This window comes from Carya illinoinensis, chromosome 8 (assembly GCF_018687715.1).
Source record: "Carya illinoinensis cultivar Pawnee chromosome 8, C.illinoinensisPawnee_v1, whole genome shotgun sequence".
Lineage (NCBI taxonomy): Eukaryota > Viridiplantae > Streptophyta > Magnoliopsida > Fagales > Juglandaceae > Carya > Carya illinoinensis.
In genome coordinates this window covers 14,894,540-14,915,919 of record NC_056759.1, presented here as the reverse complement: position 1 = coordinate 14,915,919, position 21,380 = coordinate 14,894,540, and the positions used below count along the sequence as shown (strand labels likewise).

Here is a 21,380-nt window from a genome sequence, read left to right as displayed (position 1 = left end):
ATTGGTGCAATTCTCAGATACTGTAATGGCCAAGTCCTTGGCATTATCCGAGCAAGAAGGAGCCTAAACCTCTACCCATTCACTGCTGAAACTTATGCAATGATGATAGCTGTGTTATTCTGCAAAGAGGCTAGTTTCCACTCTATCATATTTGAAGGGGGACTCACTTTAAGTGGTGGAGAGAATGCAGAAGACAATAATTGATTGGAGCTAAGGAGGACTAATCATCGAGGATACAAAATAGGTTTTATAAGAGTTTGCTTCTTGGAGTTTTTGCCACACAAAGAGGGATTCAAACATGGCAGCCCACATGCTTAAAGGATGTCCTATTAAATGAGTGTGATCGCTATGAATTAAAGGAGATACCTAAGTGTATTAGACATGTTGTTTAATTAGATCTTTGTAAAATCATGCTTTAATCAATGAAAGTTATCTTGATTTCAAAAAAAAAAAAAAGAAAACAACGAAGCCATGTACGAAGCATTGGTAGTAGGGCTCTCGATAATGAAGGCACATGGAGTGACCAAAGTCAAGGTAAGAGTGTACTCCCAAGTAGTCATTAACCAAGTATTGGGAGTGTATACGGCGAGAGGCAAAAAATGGAAGAAGTACTTATATCTGGTATGGGAGAAGTGAGATCAATTTTGTCACTTCAGCATCAAACAAATACCAAGAGGGGATAATAGCATAGCAGACAAACTAGCACGAACAACTTCGGGGATGAAGGAATCTGCCCTGCCATGGGAAGTGAAAATCAGAGTTATGGAAGTCTCGGTAGTCAAGACCGAGGTTGTCGAAGTGAGACCAAGAGAACAAGAGTGGGCTTAAGACGTGGTGAACTACCTAGAAACTAGAGAGCTCACAAAAAAAAAAGGAAGGGGGCAAGGAAGATCAAAAGATAGGTCGCACGGTTCACCTGGATCATTGGAATCCTCTATAAGCGGTGTTCTCGACCCCCTTATTGAGGTGTGTTTTCCCATAGGAAGTCCAATACATCTTAGCAGAGATAAATGAAGGAGTGTGTGGGAATCACTCTAGAGGGAAAGCTTTGGCGAGAAAGGTTGTGAGGGTGGGTTACTATTGGCCCCGTACCCTTAAAGTGCGCATAGTGCCAAGTATTAGCTCCAATACCACACTGCTAGTTAGAGGAGCTATCCTCTATAGTGTCTCCATGGCCATTTGCACAATGGGGAATTGACCTATTAGGGTCCCTCCCACCAAGGAAAGGAGGATTGAGGTTTGTGGTCGTAGCCGTAGATTACTTCACCAAGTGGGTAGAAGCAAAACCCTAGCAAAAATCACTCTAAGAAGCATCCAAGTTCCCGTGGAAGACCATTGTATATCGTTTTGGAATTCTCTAGAGCATCATCTCGTTTTGGAATTAGTGGGAATGGTGTACGGAGTTGGGGATTCAGTTCAAGTGCTCATCCCCAGGACACCCCTAGGCTGTGAACAACTGGAAGTGACCAACAAATCCCAGCTCGAGATCCTAAAGAAGAAACGAATAGATAGAAAAGGAGAGTGGGTAGAAGAACTCTAGGTGTTCTGTGAGCATACAGAACCATAGTTAAAACTCCAACAAGAGGGACCGTGTTCACCCTAACATACGGGAACGAAATTGTGGCCCCCATAGAGATTGGGTTACTTAGATACCATATCCAGCATTTCAATCGAAGGTAGAATGACGAAGCATTGGAAGAGCACCTTGACCCACCAGATAAAAAATGGAACAAAGTTGAGGTCCAAGTGAGACTCAAGAGAAGGAGAATGAAGTGCTACTTTAACTAAAGAGCCAAGCCCAAGACCTTCAAGATAGGTGACCTGGTTAAAAGAGAAATCAAGAAGAAGAAAGAAAACTTGGCCACCATTGGGAAGGACCGTATGTCGTGATTGCCAACAATCGACTAGGCTTAGAAAACTTAAAAGACGGTCAAGAAAAGAAACTACCACATCCATGGAATGCCAAGCATATAAAAAAATACTATTCCTAAGTTTGTATCATTAAGCAGTGAAGAACGATGAATAAATTTGATTGATTCCCTCTCATGTGTCTCCCAAAATTGAATGACAAAATCATCCAGGTTAAGTCCTTAAACTTGCAGTGATGGAACAGTCACACAAATCCTCAGACTACACGATCCTCGGCCACCAAGGTCAAGTCCTTTGACTCACAGTGATGATATGGGTGCACAAGTCCACAAACTACATGACTCTTGCCCATTGAGGCTGAGTCATTAGACTCGCGATGAAGATATGGGAGCACAAGTCCTTACACTACGTAATCCTTGCCCACTGTGGTTGAGTCCTTAGACTAGCGATGATGAAACGGGTGAGCAAATTCATAGATTGCGCGACCCTTGCCCACCGAGGTCAAGTCCTTAGACTTGTCGTGATGAAACGTGCATGCAAGTACTCAGATTGCATGACCCTTGCCCATTGAGATTGAGTCCTTGGATTTCTAAAAACACATTTATACTATATATATGTTTCAAATTTATGATAATAATATTTCATAAATAATATTCATCCATTATTATTTTTATAATTAAATATTTAGAATTTAATATTTCATAAAAACTATTAAGTGATTTTTTAGAAGGTCATCTTTCATTCTAGTGTCTAAGCTAGTTTGTTAAGTTTTAGAGTTGTTCTCCGGAGAAGCCATTGTAGTGGTGCACACTTTGCACTCACTACATGGCAGCCCTACAGATTTGTTTTTTTTTTTTCCCTAACCAAAACACACGTTTTGATTGCGTTCGAAATTCAATTTTTCATTTATCCCCATTTGAAATTCATTCCGTGAAGACCCTCCTCCCTTGATAGCGACCGATGTGCACGTCCTCTGCCCAGAGCCTCCCAGCGACGCCATCGGTCTCGTCAGCCCCCCCGGCGCCGGCGTCTCCATGTGAAACGCCAGCTTCCAAAGCACCTACTTCTGCCAAGCACTGCAACTTGCTGCGAGTTGAATAAACATACGAAACCAGCGAGAAGGACTCGGTTGCTCTGTTTCCCTACGGTTTGGTCAGTTTGGTTGGTAAATATTTTTTAGTTTCTTGTCAATACATTGGTATGAGGTTGATGTGTACACCGCTTTGTGTTTCTGAGATGGGTATTGTGGGTTAGGGCATGTGGGAAAAAATTGTACCGTGGGAATGTGGAAGAAACCCATCTGGTAACCGATTATTTATTCTCCTCTGCTTTCGAACTATACTCTGTTTGATGGAAGAAACCCATGTATGACCGAGTTGATTTGAATAATATTGCTATTTTCTGCTTTCAGTATATATATCTTGTCTGTGGGCACTGTTTGGTGTGATATTTCTAACCTACAAGTGCATGCAACATGGAGAGGATTATGCATTAATTGAACCAGTAGGGGATTACCCATTAATTGAACCAGTAGGTCCTTTTCTTTATAGCATTATATGTACATGTACTTTCATTAAAGAGTGGTAATTAGAATATGGTAGGAAAATTAATTACGTGAATCTACCCATAAATATTGAGGCTGTAAATGGGTTTAGTTTTAATGGGGTAGCTTTGATTGTATGTGGTTGGATTGAAGCTTGATTGAGGAAAAATAGCTTTTTTTTTTTGTTTTTTTACCAGTAGATATGGATGGCGGGCCTCACTCACAATGAAAGAAATTATTACAAGTGTAGAAAAAGATAAAGCTAAGACAAAGCGAAGAAGAGGGGTGGTTTACCAAAAAACTAAAAATAGTTTGATCTGGTGGGGCTTCATTTTTTTGTTTGGTTGCTTTGACGACTTGAAGCTGGTTTTCATTGCATATTTAGTCAAAATTACAATTTGGTGCACCATTACTGATTATGCTTTCATGTTTAATTGGGAAATTTATAAAGGCAAGTTGACGAAAAAGCATTAATTTTTATTGCAGCGTGGTTTTAATGTAATGTAAAGATGTCATGCCCCCAACTTCCAATCATGTCGACTTTAGCCCATTTGATACTTCATTTCGGGTATGCATCTATTTGAATTTTTAAATTTCAAAAATTAATCGGATTAATTTGTGTAGAGTTATTCCATTTGGACTTACAATGTGTACTATTTGAGTAGCTGCCAGCTTATAATCCAGATGACCCGAGGCAAGCGGCGCCGTTGTCGTCAAATGTGCCAACCCCTGCAGTTGACGAACAAAATGTCGGCAGTACATCACCGAGTACTGATGCACATTTGCATGATGCCGACGGTATTAGATATATGTTTGCCTTGATTTTAGTCCTTAGTAATATTGTTTTCATGCTAATCCATTGATTCTGTGAATAAATGTAGAGTTGTTCTTCGATTTAAATGAAGATTTGGAGGGTATCACTATTGTCGAAGATGATGAGTTGAGGGTTGAAGAACCAAGATCAGGCATGGGGTTTGAAAGTGTGAAAGAGCTGACGGCCTACTATAAGCAATATGCGAAGCAAGAGGGTTTTAGTGTACGGACATAGAGAACTAGAAAAGATGATGAGGGGAGGCCTGTGTATGTGACCGTTGGTTGCGCCCATGGCGGAAAGTACCAACCTAAAAATAGTAACATCTCGAAGCCACGGCCAACAACCAGAACAGATTGTAAAGCAAGAGTAAATGCTACGTTGAGCAAGAATGAAAAGTGGGTTTTCACAACTGTTGAAAATGTGCACAACCACATAACTGTGAGCCCCAAGAAAACCATACTGTTGTGATCGCACAAGTTTCTAGACGAATATAGCCAAAGGATCCTGGACCTGAATGATCGAGTCGGAATAAGAATGAACAAAAATTTTAATTCTCTTGTTGTTGATGCGGGGGGTTATGAGAATTTAACTTTTCAAGAGAAAGATTGTCGGAATTTCATTGATAAGGCAAGACATTTACGGTTGGGTAAAGGAGGTGGCGAAGCACTTAATCATTATTTCCAAAGAATGAGAGACCGGAATAATGGCTTCGTTTCTAACATGGACGTGGATGATGATGGTCGGCTACGAAATGTGTTTTGGGCTGATGCCCGTAGTTGAGCAGCTTATGAATATTATGGCGACGTTGTAACTTTCGATACTACGTACCTAACAAATAAGTACGGGATGCTTTTTGCCCCATTTGTTGGTGTTAATCATCATGGGCAGTCCATATTATTAGGGGCGGGATTGATTTCAACCGAGGACACACATACTTTTGTCTGGTTGTTCCAAATGTGGTTGGATTGTATGAATGGTCGGGCCCCCCACGCCATCATAACCTACCAAGATCGGGCAATGAAGAATGCTATTGCCATTGTATTCCCCGAATCTCGTCATAGATATTGTCTGTGGCATATCATGGGGAAACTTCCAGAGAAGCTAGGATCTCATGCCAAATTCTCAACGGAGTTGAAGACTGACATTCAACTTGCAGTATATGACTCACAGACCACATCAGAATTTGAGGCAAGTTGGGGTGAACTACTTAGAAAGTATGATCTGGTTGGCAATAAATGGCTTCAGGCCTTATTTGAGGAAAGGTCTTTTTGGGTTCCGGCTTATTTGAAAACTGAATTTTGGGCGGGTATGATTACGACTCAAAGGTCGGAAAGCATGAATGCATTTTTTGATGGGTATGTCCATTCTGGAACCACGTTGAAGGAATTCGTCGACCAGTTTGATAATGCCCTTAGAAAGAAGGTTGAGGTAGAGACCACTGTTGACTTCAATTCTATGAACCAAACAATTCCCTGTGTTTCTCATTTCAACATTGAGAAACAGTTTCAAAAGTTATATACGAATGCAAAGTTCAAAGAGGTCCAAAAAGAGTTGCTGGGGCTAATGTGTTGTAATTGTTTGTTGGTAAGCACACAAGGGTGCATTCTAAAATACGATGTATTGGATGAAATATCTGCTGATAACCACATCAAGACAATAAATTTTGAAGTTTACTTTAATGAAGAAGAAGTGGAGGTAAAATGCACATGTGCACTATTTGAGACCAGGGGGATTCCTTGTAGGCATGCACTTAGAGTTTTGCAGTTGAAAAAGATTAATGTGATGCCAGATGTATATGTATTGGATCGCTGGAGAAAAGACATAAAGAGGAGATACACATTACTCAGAAGTAGTTACGATGACCAGCGGGACAGATCAGATGCACGGAATTATGAGGTTGTGGTTAAACGATGTATGAAATTAGCAATCAAAATTTCCTCAGATAATGGAAAGGTCAGCGCTTTCCTGCGTGTTGTTGATGACTTTGAGAAAAAGTGTGAAGGTTCAACACCAGAGTCGACATTCGAACAAACGAAGGAAAATCCAAAAGTGGTCTTAGATACGGGTGTGAAGATCTTAAACCCTAACGTGGTCCGAGGGAAAGGGAGACCCCCAAGCAAGAGGAAGGTTCCACCCGTGGAAAAGATAGCAAACAAGAGAAAAAAATCGGTAACTTTTGAGTCTAATTTTTTAACCCTTGAATGGTTAGTATTATGGAAATCATCTTATTTCTATAAATTTTTTGGAACTTAGACTTGCAGGAAAATATTGCTTGATGAACCAGAACTGGGTGATGGGGTTGGTGTTGGTACACAAGAGAGCATTCTTACACAATCAACTCCACAAGGGAATTTGGATGGGGTATGTGATTTCAATACGTGAACACCATGGTTGAGGTAATCAAGTCTTATAATTTTTAAAACTAAAAAATGGTGCATTACAACTTTTTATTTTAATATAGTTATTTTCGTACAGATGTGTGACCGAGTTGATGCACACTAGTAAGTCCATGGTGATGGGAATACACATTTTTTGGAAGTGTTGGGATTGGGTATTTTGCAGTTTGTGTATGTTGGGATGGGAAATTTTTGGACCACTATGGATCGGGTATGGAGCTATTTTTGAGGTGACTCGTGGTCGAATGTGCTTCCAAGTGTAGAAGTGTCAAGTTGTATCAAGGATAAGTCCAGGATCGTATTCCACATGGACAAAGGGTTATCAAAGCGTATATGAGATTTTTGAGTAACAAATGTGTCGACTATGAGAGATGAAAATAAAATGAAAATGCAATGCAAAAATAATCGAAGTTTGAATTAGAGTTTCTAATCAAAAAGGTAAATTAACAAACACTTGGGTTGTGTTTGAGACTCTTTATTTTGGATTCTAGATAATTTTCTCGATTAACAACTCAATCAAGGCATTGATAATCGGAAGATAAAAAGGTTAAGCTCAAGTTTTTGCAATATTTAGAATCCAAAATTTAGACTAAGGGATTTTCTATTTTACTAGCCAAACATACATTAACAAACAAACGAGAGCAAGTCTTGATAATTTTCAAGCTTTTGTTGTGCCTTATGTCAACAACAAAACAAGAGCAAGAGCTGCAATCTATTTTCAATTTAAATCCAACTAGTAACTTAGTGAAATCAACATTCAACCATAAAATATTGCATTAAACTAGAACCTAAAATAAATTAAATCTCATTCCACAACCCAAGTTTTTAAAATTAGCTACACATGATATTCTTAGTAACAAAAATTAATCTAATTAAAGCCATAACAAAATCTGAGAGCAAGAATAAACCCAAAATAAAAATGAGCCTAAATGAAGGAGAAATCACAGTACAGGAAAAATGAAACCAAAGAAATAAAAGTCGAAGGAAAAAAAAAAGAAAAGAATGAAAACGGAAATGGAGAAGAAATAAAAACTCCCCTGCTGCGCCGAAGACTCCAATGAAAACAGAGTGAAAAACTAAATTAATACCAGCTACTGCAAGGTCTAAACGAAAAGTAAAGAAAAAAAATAACAAGCTACTAATGCTAGAGCTAAACGAAAACAAGAATGAAAGAGAAAAAAAAAAACAAACCCAGCCCTTTTGCGTCTGGACGAAAAAAGAAAGGAAAATAATATTCTGCACTACTCTATTCTGCTGTCGAACCAGCTCTCTAACGAAAAGAAAGAATAAGATAATAAAAGAGCCAAAAGCCAGCCGCCCAAAGGTAAAACGAAAAGTAAACTGCTCTACCCTAGTGCTATGAACGAAAAGACTCAAAAACAGAGTGAGTAAATAATATCTTTCAGCCGATTGCTGTTCTGTTCGGAAAGAAAAGAAAATAAAATCCCAGCTACTCTACTGCTAGGTCTCTGTATGAAAGCACAACAATAATGAAAATGTGTGTAAGGCCAAAAGCCAGCTGCCCCCAAAGTTCTAAACGAAAAGAGAGGAACCAAAAAGATAAAATGCAGACTACTCTACCGCGACGACCAGCTCCAAAACAAAAAGGAAAGAAAAAATAAGACTAAAAGCTCTAGTCTGTTGCTAGGTCTGGAACGAAAAAAAAGTGAGGAAAAAATGAAAAAAAGCCACCCCTCCTGTCTATGCGTGATGCTCTCCTCTCCATGTTCCGCACGTAAAAACCCAAAGATAAAATGAAATGCCAGTTGACTCCTCGCCCAGCTCCCCTGCTGATCCGGCTCTCGGCTCGTAGCAGCCACTATATGCTCTTTTATTATTTTCATAAATGTCCTGCAACAATTATAGAATTTTATGTGTAAAATATTAGCATCAATTAGTTTAACATCAAGTACTAGAATTTGATACATAGTTAAGTGCTCAATTCTCATTTGATAAAATAAATCGTTCATTTAAGCAACTTAATTATGCAATTCTAACACTTTATTCACATCACTTAGAATACTTTCTAATGACAATTGTAAATCAGTGGAAGAAAGATTCAAGTGAAAATCCTCATCAATGATATTTTCCAGCAAATTAACTTCCTGAACTTCTTCCAAATCCTGAGGTTGCTTGCAAGTATTAAAGATATTCAGTTCCAATGTCATGTTTCCAAAACTCAATTTCAAAATTTCACTTCTACAATTAATTAATGCGTTAGATGTAGCAAGAAATGGTCTACCAAGAATTATAGGAGCTTGAAAAGTAGATGGAGTTGACAAGTTCATATCAAGCACTACAAAATCCACAGGATAGTAAAATTTATCAACTTGAACCAAAACATCCTCAACTATACCCCTAGGCATTTTTATAGATCTATCAGCAAGTTGCAAAATGATAGGTGTGGATTTCAATTCACCTAAACCAAGTTGTTCATACACAGTGTAAGGCAATAAATTGACACTTGAACCAAGATCCAACAAAGCGTGACCAATTTTTGAATTTCCTATCACGCAAGCAATTGTAGGTGCTCCAAGGTCCTTGTATTTAGGTGGTGTATTACTCTGAATGATAGCACTAACTTGCTCAGTAAGGAAAGCTTTCTTATGCACATTTAATTTTCTTTTCACAGTGCATAGATCCTTTAAAAATTTTGCATAGGCAGGAATTTGCTGAATAGCATCTAACAAAGGGATGTTAATCCTAACTTGCCTAAAAACCTCAAGAATTTCAGCAAGATGCTTATCTTTATGCAACGGAACTAATCGTTGAGGAAAAGGAGCAGGTATAGGACAATGAATTTTCTCATGCTCATCGGACACATGCTCTCCATCTTTATTAGAAGGGTTAGAAGCCTTACCAGAATTGTATGGCTCATGTGCTGGAATGTTTACCACCTTGCCGCTTCTTAAAGTAGTCACCGCTTTGACTGACTTTAAGTTAGGATCCTCACTTATTGCTTGCACTTGATGAGGCTGCCCTTGTGGATTTGGTTGTGACTGTGCAGGAAATTTACCCTTCTCTTGGGTACTTAAAGATGTAGTCAGCCTTGTGAGGGAACTCCTTATATCATTAATTGCCAATGAATTTTGGTTGTTGAGTGTTGCTTGACCTTGCATGAATTGTTGAAGTGTCACACTCAGCTGCTGAACCGTATCTTCAAGTCCCTTCTTTTGCATTAGAGGTGCTTGAATTGCGAGTAGAGAGGGCCCCGGAGCCAAGGTTGCTGGAGCTACATGCTGGTCACCCCTCCAACTGAAATTTGGGTGACTTCTCCATCCTGGATTATAAGAATTAGAGTTAGGACCAGAATATGGTTTATGTATCATGTTTACAGCATTAGATTGGTCCAACAATACTTCTTTGAAAGCAGGGATCAGGGGACATTCATTAGTTGAATGCCCATGATCCTCACATATGACACACTTCTCAGAAAATTTAGGGATAGCATGCACTTCATTTACTTTCTTCAATTCCATGACTTCCACTTTTCTAGACAGCAAGGTTAATTTAGCACGCAAATCGTCATCTTCATTTACAGTATATTTCCCATGACTAGACTCAACTTGCCTAGACCTATCATGCACATCAGTTGTGTCCCAAGATTGAGCATTTTCAGCAAGATAATCAAAATATTCAAATGCCTCATCGGGCTCTTTGTCAAAAAATTCTCCATTACACATGGTTTGTACAAATTGGCGCATTTTAGGTGTCAAACTTTCATAAAAAAAACTAATCACACGCCAATGTTCATAACCATGGTGTGGGTATCAATCTAATAGATTTTTGAACCTTTCCCAACATTGATAAAAAGTTTCAGAATCCTTTTGAGAATAATTCATGATCTGTCTTTTCAAAGCATTTGTCCTATGTGTTGGGAAGAATTTTTTCAAAAATCCTGTTTGCATCTCCTGCCAAGTGCCTATGGTTCTAGGTCTTAATGAATTCAACCATGTTTTAGCTTTATCTTTCAAGGAAAATGGAAACAATTTTAGTCTAATGACCTCCTCAGTGCAGGTCTGGTCCATGAATATAGAACAAACCTCTTCAAACTCTTTGATATGCAAATAAGGGTTCTCAGATTCCATGCCATGAAAATGTGGAATTAATGGAATCATTCCAGGTTTGAAATTAAAATTATTTGCATTCAAAGGTTGAATTATGCATGAGGGTATGCTAGTTCTGACAGGTTGCAAATAATCTCTAAGTGTCCTGTTTTGATTCCCCATTTCTCTATCATGATTCTCATTTTCAGCCATGGTACTATGAGTGTCAGAAGATGATTCAAGGGAAAGAGATGCAGAGTTAAAAGATGATAGTAATTCTGTCCTAAACAATCGAGAAGTTTGGTCCCTAGTCCAACCAGTCATACAAACAAAAACAAAAAATAAAGCAAAATGTAAAATAAACAGAAAAAGGAAAAAAAAAAATCAAATGTCACCCAGGCTGTGAAGAGGTTCACAGCTCCACAAACATCCTCTCAGCAGTAGAGGAATGCTCTAATGAGCACCAGTTGTCCCCAGCAACGGCGCCAAAAACATGACTCGTGGTCGAATGTGCTTCCAAGTGTAGAGTGTCAAGTTGTATCAAGGATAAGTCCAGGATCGTATTCCACAGGGACAAAGGGTTATCAAAGCGTATATGAGATTTTTGAGTAACAAATGTGTCGACTATGAGAGATGAAAATAAAATGAAAATGCAATGCAAAACTAATCGAAGTTTGAATTAGAGTTTCTAATCAAAAAGGTAAATTAACAAACACTTGGGTTGGGCTTGAGACTCTCTTTATTTTGGATTCTAGATAATTTTCTCGATTAACAACTCAATCAAGGCATTGATAATCGGAAGATAAAAAGGTTAAGCTCAAGTTTCTGCAATAGTTTCCTAAGGGATTTTCTATTTTACTAGCCGAACACACATTAACAAACAAACGAGAGCAAGCCTTGATAATTTTCAAGCTTTTGTTGTGCCTTACGTCAACAACAAAACAAGAGCAAGAGCTGCAATCTATTTTCAATTTAAATCCAACTAGTAACTTAGTGAAATCAACATTCAACCATAAAATATTGCATTAAACTAGAACCTAAAATAAATTAAATCTCATTCCACAATCCAAGTTTCTAAAATTAGCTACACATGATATTCCTAACAACAAAATTAATCTAATCAAAGCCATAACAAAATCTGAGAGTAAGAATAAACCCAAAATCAAAATGAGCCTAAATGAAGGAGAAATCGTAGTACAGGAAAAATAAAACCAAAGAAATAAAAGTCGAAGGAAAAAAAAAAAGAATGAAAATGGAAATGGAGAAGAAATAAAAACTCCCCTGCTGCACCGAAGACTCCAATGAAAACAGAGTGAAAAACTAAATTAATACCAGCTACTGCAAGGTCTAAACGAAAAGTAAAGAAAAAAAAATAACAAGCTACTACTGCTAGAGCTAAACGAAAACAAGAATGAAAGAGAAAAAAAAAAACAAACCCAGCCGCCTTGCGTCTGGACGAAAAAAGAAAGGAAAATAATATTCTGCACTACTTTACTCTGCTGCCGAACCAGCTCTCTAACGAAAAGCAAGAATAAGATAATAAAAGAGCCAAAAGCCAGCCGCCCAAAGGTAAAACAAAAAGTAAACTGCTCTACTCTAGTGCTATGAACGAAAAGACTCAAAAACAGAGTGAGTAAATAATATCTTTCAGCCGATTGCTGTTCTGTTCGGAAAGAAAAGAAAAAAAAAAATCCCAGCTACTCTACTGTTAGGTCTCTGTATGAAAGCACAACAATAATGAAAATGTGTGTAAGGCCAAAAGCCAGCTGCCCCCAAAGTTCTAAACGAAAAGAGAGGAACCAAAAAAATAAAATGCAGACTACTCTACCTCAGCGGCCAGCTCCAAAATAGAAAGGAAAGAAAAAATAAGACTAAAAGCTCTAGTCTGCTGCTAGGTCTGGAACGAAAAAAAAGTGAGGAAAAAACAAAAAAACAGCCGCCCCTCCTGTCTATACGTGATGCTCTCCTCTCCATGTTCCGCACGTAAAAACCCAAAGATAAAATGAAATGCCAGCTGACTCCTCGCCCAGCTCCCCTGCTGATCCGGCTCTCGGCTCGTAGCAGCCACTATATGCTCTTTTATTATTTTCATAAATGTCCTGCAACAATTATAGAATTTTATGTGTAAAATATTAGCATCAATTAGTTTAACATCAAGTACTAGAATTTGATACATAGTTAAGTGCTCAATTCTCATTTGATAAAATAAATCGTTCATTTAAGCAACTTAATTATGCAATTCTAACACTTTATCATGAGGCTTTTTGTACGTGTGCTGCATTTTTTGTACCTCTTGAAGAGACTTGGTGTATATGCTCAGGTATGGCATGTGTTGTAATTGAATATTTTATAGGACATGGAATGATTTGGTTCTTTATTTATAGTTTTTCGTTTATATAGGCATGTGAATGTATTTTCAGTAATTAATTTTGTTTGGATTTATAATGGAAATTTATAAAAAAATCATTCCATGTTGGGTTGGCAAGACAGACCACATATTCAACAAGTAGCTGGTAATTTCCAGGTGTTATTTACAAGTGTGTATTTATGGACTTGTAGGGGTATTTCATACGGGTAAATAGCAAACTACTTAGAAAGTGTTGGTACATTTTTGGGCTGATCCTGGAAAATGATATGCAGACCAAGTGAAGTTTGATGCAAATCAGTTTGATGCCAACCAAGTGAAGACATATGCCGACCATTTTTGGGCAGATGCATATTTGCACTTTGAAAAGATGTACATCAATGTAAATCAGTTTGTAAAGATGCAAATCAGTTTGTAAAGATGCAGTATATGACATTCAATCTAATTAGTAAATATTTGAAATTGTTTTCATATTGCCATTGTGTTGGATCAATTTTTTGTTGGTAAGGATTGATGATTCTCATCTTCTAGACAGGCCTGTGTATATTTCGGGACCCATGGAAAAAACATCCATAAGAATTACAGTTTTCCTATCACAGTTTAAGACCACTTTTGGACCAGCATGCACCAAGTGGAACACCATAAATGTCCACAAAACAGGAAATGGAAAAATAAATTCACATTTCAAGCCTGAACTTAATATCCATTACATCCATATTCTACATCATGGAAAAATATTCTAGTTGGAGTACAAAACCCTTAACAAAATAGTCAGTTTTTAACCAGTAGGTTAGAGTACCCCTTTACATCAAAAGATCCAAAGTACGACTCAAAGTTTAGATATTTATTTACATACACTTTATCCAAACCAACCCAAAATAATTACAAAAACAACAACCCAATACAAGAATAGTAATTTCTGTTTTTCCCTATGAAGAGTAGTATTTCGCTTTCGTACTTTATCTTCCAGATTACGAACTTCATTCTCGCGCACCAATACATCATCCCACATCTTCCAAACTTTACTTTCTCTCACACGAATGTTTTCCTCTAGCAAGTGAAGTATATCTGCCCAAACAAAAAATTCACATTTTCTCGCTTCTCCTTGCACACAATAAGAACCTTTAATCGTTACAAATGACCATTTAATGAAGCATAAAAGTCAATATTAGAATTATTGCTTTATTGTTTTATAGTTTGGGAACACGAAAAATTTCCTTCCTGGATTTTTCGTTGTGTGCGACATCTTTAATGGTGCTTTCAAACCATACCAACAACTGGGTGTTTTGAAAACACTTTCATCAGGTAAAGACGATGATGATTGTGTAGATGGCATGAATGATTCTGCAATCACTGCACATAAGTTCAGATTTGTCATTATGGAACAAGGTTGACAAAACATTCTGGAACAAGTTCATTACTTTCGTCAATGGTTCCATGGAAGACAACCATTCTGGAAATTTACACAATGAAATTTCTGAGTGAAAATGTAGTTGATCTGAAATTTCAAGTAATAACGAAATCATGATACAGACTGCTTTAATTAACTCCATTTCTTGAAATATAAAGTCTAAGAGGTAACTTAGAATTAACTCTATTAACTACTTGAATTAAGTAAGAAGTATAAATTCTACCTTTCCCTAAGATGTGTAACCAATCTCAAAAATCTAGAAGAGGCAAAATGGTTAGCTATAGTCAATTATTACACAACAATACATGCCATACACCAAAATTCTCAGCTTCTATTTCAATTAAATGGGATCCTGAGGGGTGGGGAGCATCATGTGACCAAGATACTTAATATCCATTTCGAAATCAAATAGCTAAAAAACAAACACGAAACAATTACCTGCTATTTTACTTGGTATTAATGGAAAGATCATAAAACAGAACACCATTTCAGCATCAACCAGTAGATATGGTTGCTCATATGCAGAATTCATTCATCTTGATTTCTTGATGGAAAGTATGGAAATTTCAACAACTATGATTTTACTTGGTCATTAATGGAAATATCATGAAACAGAACACCATTTCAGTATCATACAAGAAATATCATGAAACACCTACACCATTTCAGTATCATGAAAGAAATATCATGCAACAGAACACCATTTCAGTATCCATCATGATTAAACAGATATTTCAAATGCAAATTAATCTCGAAGGGTTGACATAAATATTTTATACATTTATGCACACATGTTAAATATTGTAAATATTTTTCATTTCGCATCTAGGGTTTCTATTAGGTAGCATACTAATCAAACTTTTTTCTTGCAAATTTTGGTCTATTAGGTTTCCAAATGCAGTTCACTATATAGAAAGAAAAAGACATTGAGTAAAATAGAGGCAAAATTTTTTTTCCTAAACCCTAGAATACAAATTACCCTCTCGCAGATCTGCAAGGCTTTAATGGGCTGAGGCGTCAGTGTACTGAGGCGTCGGTGGACTGAGGGCCAAGCATCGGTGGAATGACCAAGATCGGCAACCAGTGGTTCTGCGTCAGTGGTTTGAACGGAAGCCCAGGAGCCGATTGTGGTTTGAACGGCAACCAGTGGTTCTGCGTCGTGGGGGGATGTGTATTCTACGGAGGGCAGGGCAGCTTGTGGGGAGTGGAGCATGGGTTCAGAGGATTCAAGGGGAAATGGCCGACTCCATTTCGCGAGGGCTGTAACGTGTCGGGGGAAGAAAAAGATTACGTTGAGCCTGAGGGATTCAAGGGCTGTCGGGATATGTATTCAACGGAGGGGTTCTATGGTAGATTGTGGAGAACGGTTTGGTCAAGAGATGAAAGGGGGAATGGCCGTCTCTGTTTTGTGAGGGCTGTAAGGGGTCGGGGGAAGAGTTAGGGCTAAGAGAGAATTAGGGATCCCCAGGGCTGTCAGCTTCGAGATGAGAGAATTGTGAGTAATGAACCGGTTCGGTGCGTTTTAGTGAACCAGGCCTACACGTCATGCGTGCAACGGCTTCAGCCAAATAGTGGCTTCCGCATAGATTATTTCTAAGTTTTATATAAAGTCTAATTATTTTTGTGTCACATTAAACATATAATAATGATATCATTGAGAACTTAAATAATTCTTTTTTTACTAAATGAAACCTAGAGGATAAAACAACTAAACTATTTTTTATATAGATCATTAACTTTAAATGATTTTTTTTTTATATTTTTCACTTTAGATTCTATATTAAAAAATATAATATTGTATAATTAAAAACTTTAGGATCTATATTAATTCTTACGATTTTGTTAATGAATATAAAATAAGCATGAATTTTTCAAAACAGACGTACGGACGAATCATATATACCTCGCTAGATAAGTCCTTCAAAATGATCCATTTGTCAAAGAGCTGATTGGCAGCTTGTCTTTCTCTCAAGAAGTTGGATGAGAATTGCTTTGCATCCTTAAGGATCTTCTCTCCTGGAAAGAGCACCTGAGATGCCCTGTATAGGCTAAACATTCCTGTCACTGCCTGTGTAGACTGCCTGCCAATGCAACAGAGCTCCCCACCTTTCTCAAAATGCTAGAACACATCTGTCATGATCATGTCAATGAAACATAATTAATGTGCAGAATTGGACTGTTGAATATAATTTTTTATTAAAAAATATATAATATGATTTCTAAACATGCAAATCAAACATGCCTATTCATATATTTTATTTTATTTTTTAATATTTAAGGAAATATATTAATTAATAATTTTTTAAAAAAAATTCTTAATGATTAAAGATGTTTAAAAAAAAAATTCATTTACACTGGTTTGTATATTTAGAGCGAATACTTAGGTGTCATTTGGTTAGCTAACCCAACCTAACTCAATTCATATAATTTAATCATTACAATTTTTCTAACTTTCAACACAAAATATAATAAATAATTTAATTTTTTCAAATCTCAATTTAACTTTTTCAAATTTAAAAATAATAATATTAAAAAATAATATTTTAAACTTTCATTTCAACTCATCTCAACTCAACCTACTATTCAAATCGATCATATATTCAATAGCTATATATATATAATTTTCTTTAATAGCCTATTCATACATTGTCATTTTCATTAATATATATAGAAAACACCGATCATATCAATAGCTATATATATAATGTACGTCTAATTACAGTTTGTGAGCGGCAAAATACCAGCAGAAACCTCGTGGCCATGCAACCCAAGTAACCTGAATCCCATGGTCGTGTCGTCAATATCATAAACCTTTGAATTTCTCGCCCAACATATCCCTTTATGTGTCCAATATCTGAAAAATTGAAAATTAATACATCTTTTTATCTGAATTGATCATATCTAATTATAAAATACTCATGTAGTGGTTGCATGGGTCAAATATATATACCTGGAAACATAATTTATACATTCTTTGATCTCTGGCTGAAAGTATCTGGAAATTCCTTGCCGCTGCAGCCGATCCACTGTCCAAATGTGTTCAAACAAGTCCACTGGATACACGCAGGGGACTAAAGGCAGAATAAAGCTTAGAAAAACTGAAAAACATTAATAGCATATTCAGAGAGAGAGAGAGAGAGAGAGAGAGAGAGAGAATTAATCTATTGCAACAAGAAAAAGACAATGGAAGAAGTTTCTGTACCAATATTTATAAATGAAAAGCAATTTAGCCACAAATAGATCTCAAAAAAATAAATTCATAAATAGACTTAATTTGATGTAATATATTAAATTGTAAAATAATTTTTATAATATATTCAACATATATATCATATGAAATCATGTTAGCTTATAAATTTACTAAATCATGTTAGTTTATGAATTTACTTTTATTAATTGTTGAAAAGATGCTGCTTCTGCGTACCTCCACCATTAAACCTTTGGACCACCCTTTTAAGTAGTTCAAACAATTTAGGTCTTTGGTCTGCATGACTGCAAAGGCAGTAAGGAAGGAGAGAACAAGGACCCATCTTGGCACTTCAGCTTAAGAAGGTTTTCCCAGTCTAGGTCTGGCATCCCTTCCAAGCTATAGAGCAGAGTTGTGGGCAGTTTGTGCAAGATGTCCCTTGGTATCCTATCGCAAAAGATAATAATCATGAATGTCGACCTTTTTCTTATTTTTGGGTGAAGTTTGGGCAATCATGAACTGAATCTACGTACCTTTCGAGCTTTACATTTCTCTTTGCATATATATCTTGAAAGACAGGAGAATCGTAAGGTAATTCAATGTTTAAACTTCGAGCAATTTCAACAAGCGAAGGAAAGGCAACCTCAAAGCCAATTGGCATGTGCTCATCATTATCGGATTCAAGCTTTGACATATTTTCATTCAAAAATGAAATTCCTATTACAATGGACAGTAGATTTTATTTGAGTTCACATTATCCCATTTGTACAATTACGTTTTTACCCTCATTTGCATAATTACATTTTTCATCATTAAAAATACAATTATTCTAATATTAATTAGATGAACAGTTGAATGAATAGTACATTTTATTCGGTCACCCCCATCACATTTGCACAATTACATTTTTGCCCTCATTTGCATAATTACATTTTTATCCTCTAAGTCATCATTAAAAATATAATTAAATTTTCTATTATTCTAATATTATTTTGAATAAAATAATAGTATTTTTTTGTATATAATATTATTTAAAAAAAAATTTGTAATTATCTTCATATTACTTTTGATATTGGACTAATAATATTTTCATTTTACAAAATTCAATTATTATTTTTAAATTTCAATTTATGCATCAGTTATAGTTGGTCTTTTATTTATCATATTCACTACTTTACTTTTATTGTAACGAAAAAATTATTTTAGTAAAAACATGCTTTTATTTTCTAAGATGGATATTGCAATTTCAAATTTGAAAAGAATAACAATATTATATTTGTTGTTCGAATTGATATGTATCTTAAAATTCATATTTGCATATCAAAAATACAATAGCATTTTCAACAAGGAATATGTGCTTTTCACCTAAACTCTTACCTAGTATGTATGATATATATTCAAATTAAATTATTAAAATATATAATAAATAATAAAATCTAACAATTTTTTATCAATTTAAACTTTTGAGACATGTTAAGTAGGTGGTGGTATATATCAAAGCAGAATCCTAATTGAACCTTAATTATAATTTATTTTATTTAATTAAATATGTCACATAAGTAAGTTTTTATTTCACAAGAGGGAAAAAAAAAAAAACTGTTAATTAATACCTTTTTCGTACTTTTCAGGAAGAATGTTCCATGATTTTAAGGCAATAACGCAGGCTGAAGTGTTGAGTATCCGATCACAAGCGAGGAAGATTTCATCGTCGCCCCATGAACCATCGGGAAGCTGATTATTGGCAATCCAGCGAAGGGTAGATGGGAATTGAGGAAGACTACTTCCATTGACATCTTGTACAAGAGCAACCCAGGCTGTGTCATAAGCCGAAATGCTTATTTCTCCATCATTCATCGACGACAACATCCTTTTGATGGAATCCACGCGTTCCTGTACGTACGTATGTATATGATTTCATCAACGATCGTACAAATCTCACCGAACTCCTTGGTGAAAAAAAAAGTAGATCTGACATAATGCAAAGTAATAAAAAATTTATTCCTGATTTATTTTTTATAAATAGTTTGTACAATCATTATTTATGAGAAATGCTATTTTGTCAGCTCAATTTGACATCTTATATATTTTTATTTTTTTATTTTATTTTTTTACATTAAGGAAATGATTATTAATTTATTGAATTTTTTGTTAAATTTTTTTAAAAATGATGAAAAGTATTAATTAAAAAATTAAAAAATAATTTTTATCTAGATATAATAAAAGGTGACAGAGTACCACCGCTCTTAATTTATTTTTAACTTGTATATAATATTACCCTTTCTTTTTAAGTACTACCAGTAAAACATGCACGACACATTCAAACCATAACTACTTATTTCGAATATTGATATGAAATATTAAAAATTTATTTTAAATAAGAAATTATATATGTCTAGCTTAATTTTTTTTTTTTAAAAAAAAAGAGTAGTTCATTATTAAAAAAAATATAAAAATTCATTCTCTTATGATGGAATTTATTTTTTTTAATAAAAGATTTATGTATATTAAACTTGTCCCTAACATTATTATTAAAAAGAGTTAAAAGTATGGTTGAAAGAAAAAATTATTCAAATCACCTTGAGATCATGATCAGCTTCCTTATCCGTGTGATCATCTACAACCTCACGCCACTTTATGATCGGCAGACCGTGTTGAAAACCGTCTGTGTTTTGGAGACATGATAATTGGTTTAGTTATATAAATGCATTTCATATAAATAGAAGAGAAATATTTTAGTTACAGACTAATTTTATAAAATTAAATTTACAAATGACATGATTTGGTAAGATACATCAGATTGAAAATTTATTTTTATTGTAAAAAAGATCTAATGTATAATAAAAAAATTTTATTATTTTAAAATTTTATTTTTGTAAAATCTTTTTATAACCGTAGGATGCTCTAAACATAAGAAGGTACGCCGTACCACTAGCACTATCCTTTCTCAGACTCTGCTGCCACATAATTTTTACATCTTACATCATAATGGCACAGGGCAATGAAGAAATTTTCTTTTTGCTTTGAGATAAATAAAAATCGTCACATGAAATGATTTTTAAGGGTGAACTTTAAATTCTTTTTAAATATTGTCAAAAATCGCTAACCATTCGAACAAGAAATATTACGTTTGACCAAGATATTTAAGGACCAATAATCTCATCTCCAACTAAATGATGGTTCCAACATGTACTGTCATTCACTCGTCATTCACTCATAAAAGAGACCAATTTATCATGCTAAATTTAGAAAAGGGACATTCCCATTTTCTATCATATTTTAAAGTCACAAAATAACACGTTTGTCAAAACATGAAATGGTCTCATTAATAACAAATTTAAATTATGCAAGAAGATCATAATAAAGAAGGTGTAAGTGTATCATTGCCCTTTCTTTTGATACAATGAAGAGACCTCATAAATAGTATAGCTAGAACTTCCATAAGGGTGATACCGTGCTAATGTGCTAATGTCCTAATCTTGCTTTGAAGGGAAAGAAGGTGAACAGAGGTACCAAACTCGAAAGGATGGACTCAAGTAGTCGAGTTTTGGAACAAGCAAGAAGTTGAGATTTGGAAAAGGTGAGAAAATTAGAACGAGCAAGAATTGAAGGTGGCTTAAGTAGGGAGGAAGAATTTAACACAAGTTTTTTTAAAAGGGAAACAATTGATTTTTTAATCTGGGAGGAATGTTTAAGATCCAAATTTTAAGTTTTAGGTACCAGTCGAACAATTTCCAAGTGGCCCTGGACCG

At 35.5% G+C, this 21,380-nt stretch overlaps 1 protein-coding gene and 1 pseudogene across 1 annotated transcript; one reads left to right on the top strand and one right to left on the bottom strand.

Moving 5' to 3' along the window:
• The first annotated feature begins 5,243 nt into the window (after positions 1-5,243).
• On the top strand, positions 5,244-6,728 carry LOC122274443 (protein FAR1-RELATED SEQUENCE 1-like). Its single transcript, XM_043083478.1, has 3 exons — positions 5,244-6,395; positions 6,480-6,587; positions 6,702-6,728. The coding sequence occupies exons 1-3, from the start codon at positions 5,244-5,246 to the stop codon at positions 6,726-6,728; spliced, it is 1,287 nt and encodes a 428-aa protein (XP_042939412.1).
• A 9,189-nt stretch (positions 6,729-15,917) lies between these two features.
• LOC122274442 lies at positions 15,918-20,594 on the bottom strand (annotated as a pseudogene).
• Positions 20,595-21,380: the final 786 nt, after the last annotated feature.